This window comes from Propithecus coquereli, unplaced genomic scaffold, assembly GCF_000956105.1.
Source record: "Propithecus coquereli isolate 6110/MARCELLA unplaced genomic scaffold, Pcoq_1.0 Scaffold218, whole genome shotgun sequence".
Taxonomy (NCBI): domain Eukaryota; kingdom Metazoa; phylum Chordata; class Mammalia; order Primates; family Indriidae; genus Propithecus; species Propithecus coquereli.
In genome coordinates, this window is record NW_012146967.1 from 1,507,613 (window position 1) to 1,511,767 (window position 4,155).

The 4,155-nt window shown below is 34.5% G+C and overlaps 1 protein-coding gene across 1 annotated transcript in view; it reads left to right on the top strand.

The window, feature by feature from the left end:
• The window catches only part of POLR3B (polymerase (RNA) III (DNA directed) polypeptide B), a 136,641-nt gene that overhangs the window by 36,899 nt on the left and 95,587 nt on the right, over nucleotides 1-4,155 (top strand). Inside the window, exon 11 of the mRNA XM_012644696.1 lies at nucleotides 1,130-1,249. Coding sequence (XP_012500150.1) covers nucleotides 1,130-1,249 — 120 coding nt within the window. The remainder of the gene's footprint in view (nucleotides 1-1,129; nucleotides 1,250-4,155) is intronic.

Genomic DNA, 4,155 nt, shown 5'->3' on the forward strand with positions numbered 1-4,155 from the left:
CTTTTATGGTTATTACTTTCTGTGTCCTGATGAAAGAAATCTTTGCCTGCCCCAAGGTCAGGAATATATTCTCTGATGTTTTCTTATAGGAGCTTTACAGTTTTTGTTTTTACGTTTGGTTTAAAATCCATCTTAAACTAATTTTTCTATTTGGTGTGAGATAGGAGTTAAGATTAATTTTTTACTTTATGGATATTTAGTTGTTTCATCACCATTGATTGAGACTTTCCCGTCCTCATTGTATCGCCATGGCACTTTTGTCAAAAATCAATTGACCATATAGTGTGGGTTTATTTCTGAACTTTTTACCTCTTCTGTTGATCTATTTGTCTATCCTTATGCCAGTATCTTACTGTTTTGATTATTGTAGTTTTATAGTTGAAATAAGGTAATGTAAATACTCTAGCTTTCCTCTTTCAGTATTATTTTAGCTATTTCAGGTCTTTTGCATTTCCATGTAAATTTTAGAATTTTAGAATCAGTTGATTTTTGTTTTTTAAAAGCCTGCTAAGATTATAATTAGCCATTATGAATTTATTGGTCAAGTTGGAGAGAATTTTAATGGAATTTTAATAGTAAGCTACTTTTAACACTACTAAATTTTCCAATCCACAAAAATGTCATAACCTCTAATTTATTTAGGTTTTATATTCTCTCAGTAGTGTTTTGTAACTTTCAGCATAGAGGTGTGAAATGGTGTGATTCCTTTTTGAGGGGAAAGAAATACTGCCCTAGAATGTTACCTGTGGTTCTCTCTGAGTGAAGGATTGATGGCTGCTTTATGTATATATAGATACATACATACACACGTAAACATATACACACACATACATATGTACACACATATATTTTACTTATCTGTGTTTACTAAATTTCCTATAATGATCATGTATCAATTTTATAGTAAGAAAACAAATTTAAAAGAAAAAAGGGAACTATTATATTAGGCACTATGTTATGCTATTTTGTCATTGATAACATGATAAATGTTGATTATGGCTAGACCCAGTGCAACTTTTTCTATAATCAGGGCCTTTATCTTTTTTCTTATAATGTCTATATGGTTAGCTGCTTAATAAATTTTCTCCAGTGATGTCATTCAAACGTTATTATAATCTGTTTCTTATAGGCATTAAAATATATAGGGAACAAAGTAAGAAGGCAAAGGATGTGGGGAGGTGGACCAAAGAAAACCAAAATAGAAGAAGCAAGAGAGCTCCTGGCTTCTACCATTCTGACCCATGTACCAGTGAGTAATGCATTTCTAACTGTGAATAGTGATGATTGTGGCAGTCTGAATTTCTGTTAAAGAATTGCGAATAAGAGTTTACACCATTTAAAGTCTAGTTCCTTAAGAGAGAATCCTGGAGAGGACTGTACTGCCCCACTGGAAATAATCTTCACTATCAACAGTTTATTTGTACTCAGAGAATTTTAGCTATATCATCATCATCATCACCATCATCATCATCATCATGTTTATTCTTTCATGGTTCTTTCAATCTTAAATTATAGTTACTTTATACTCATATATATTAGTGCTGCTACTAGATTTCATGGTTTCGAATGACAGAGATGAGGTATCTTACATGTTTTTTAAATAAATTAAGACAAGCTTACAGTGCCTTGCCCATATATGCATATATATTTTGGTGTGGTGGTGGTGGTGGTGGTAAAATATACATAACATAAAGTTTACCATTTTAAGTGTACAGTTCTATGACCTTAAGTACATTCACATTATTGTGCAAGTATCTATTGTAGAGATAAAAGTATCTGTCTACAATAGATAATTTTTAAAGTGCTTATTGGATGAATTTATCTCTGAGACTTTGAATTTTAGAATTCTCATTGTCCAACCTCCTTCACTTACAGTGAAGATTTTCTGATCTAGACATGCTAGATGATTTGCCTTGTCATCCAACTAGTTAGGAGTCAGAGCGCTAGAATTTATCTTCTGACCCTTGAATTGGTGCGTAATATTTATTTCTTATTAACTTATCACTAAACACAGATCAGCCACATTAGCATGTGGGGTGTTGGCAAAAGTCATCCCCTGCCTTCCCCACTTTAACGTATATGCTACTCTTTGTAAGTTATAGAATTATTATTTGTTACACTATCTTGGTAACCACATAGTCTGGTTTATGAGTTAGTATGTGTACCATTCACGAATGATCTAATTCAGGGGTTGCAAATTCAACCTTCAGGAACTGATTGTAAAATAATGGGAGGTCAAGGGATCTGTGAAAGTGGAGACCACTGAATGCATTCAAATTCAATTTTCTTATGTAAAAACACCTTTTGAGTCAGATTACAGGTCTTTGATTCTACACTTTGTCTGCCATTTGTATGTGTCCTTGATTTAATCCAAAGAATTAGAAAATTCTTGATGTTAAAGCTGGGTCAGAACTGAATTTTAAGGTCATTTGGATGATTGGAAAGACAGTTTGAAATGCAAAATAGCTAAAATGGATAGTGGAAACAGGGCTTTGGTGCCTGAGATGTAATTGTTCAAATCCTGGTTTTCTGCATCCTAGCTGATTTACTCTGGTCAAATCTTAACTTTTCTAAGCTTCAGTATTCTCATCCGTATAATGAAAGTAATGTCACTTTCTCACAGGGTTCTTGTGATGATTCAGTGATATGATATTCGTAAAGCTCTGTATTTTCTATGGCTCCTCACATAGCTAGAGTCTCTATTAGAAGCCCCACTTCTGTAGTGTAACTAAAGAGAACTTTTGGTTAATTAAAGAGTCTTAGCTGACAGAATGCTGGCTCTATTGACATTTGTTTAATTAGGTTGATAAAGATAATCATTTGCACTTTTCTGTGGTTGCACTGAGCCTAAATTGCCATTTTAAAAAGTTTGGTTATACATAATCCAGTGAGGAATAAAATAAGAATAGATGAACCAGGAAAAGTTCTTTTTCCAGAATGGTTTAGGACAGTATTTACCTAACTATGCTTTGGCGATTTAAAGTGGTACAGGGACAGTTTGATTTAAGTAATTATTTATTTATTAGAAAGAATACAACTAGCACATCAAATTCATATTTGTGATATATGTGACTTCATAGTATTATTGCATAGAATGAAGCTTACTTTAACAAGTTGTTAAAAGATGAATAACAATAAAAGTAAGTAAGTATCATAGAGATTTGGCAATACTCATGATGGTAGAACATTAATGACTAAACTTTGGAAAGCACTGATTTAGGTGTGTCTACATAGAGGGAGAAAATGGGCAGGATATTGAGCAGTTACCAGCACTTACACTTGAGGGTGGCCTGCAGAGGACCTTGTCTTGGTCCCTGGCCTCTCAGTTCCTTGGAGGCCATGGTTCTCAAAGAGCATTCCCTGGACTAGTAATGTCAGCGTCACCAGGGAACTTGTTAGAAATACTTGAACTCTGCCCCAGACCTACTGACTCAGAAACTCTGGGGTGGGTCCTAGCAATCTGTGTCTTAAAAGCCTTCCACATGATTCTGATGCATAGTAAAGTTTAAAACCACTGCTCTAAGGGTGGTCAGGCTCCAGAAAAAAAATTCCTAAGTCCCAGACCTCTCTTTCCTCCAAGGTAACATTAAAAGGTCTCCAGAGTTCTGGTGACAATTCTGCTGCAGCATTCTAAGCTCATTTGTTAGTTCTTCTTTTTCTCCCTCTTTCAGATAATTCACAGGTGGACATCCCAGAAAGGCATATCTGAACTGCTATTGGCATTCTACCAAAAAATGATGTTAGCCACTAGATTAAAGGGTCCCCACCATCCATGTAGCTCTGGGAATAGTCCTGGAAAAATGTGCCAAGTATTAACTCATTATTTCAGTTTAGACCCTAGGGTTTGCTTTTCAGCATACAGTTTTTAAAAAGGGGAGTGAAAATGAATTAGGGTTAAATCCCAAGGAGGTGACGGACTCCACCTCTAATGAAGGAATTGCCTTATAAAGTACAATAGGGGCATTTGCTATAAATATCCATATTTATTTCTACTTATAAATGTCTTGGGAGTCTCTACTCGTAGTTATGCAAAAGGAAAATGTGAAATGGGCTTTATTGAAAATTGAAAATTTGGTTAATGAAAGTTTGCTTCATTTTTCTCATTAATAAGAAGAATAACTACAACTTGAAGAGTTAGGTGTTCCATGTAACTTG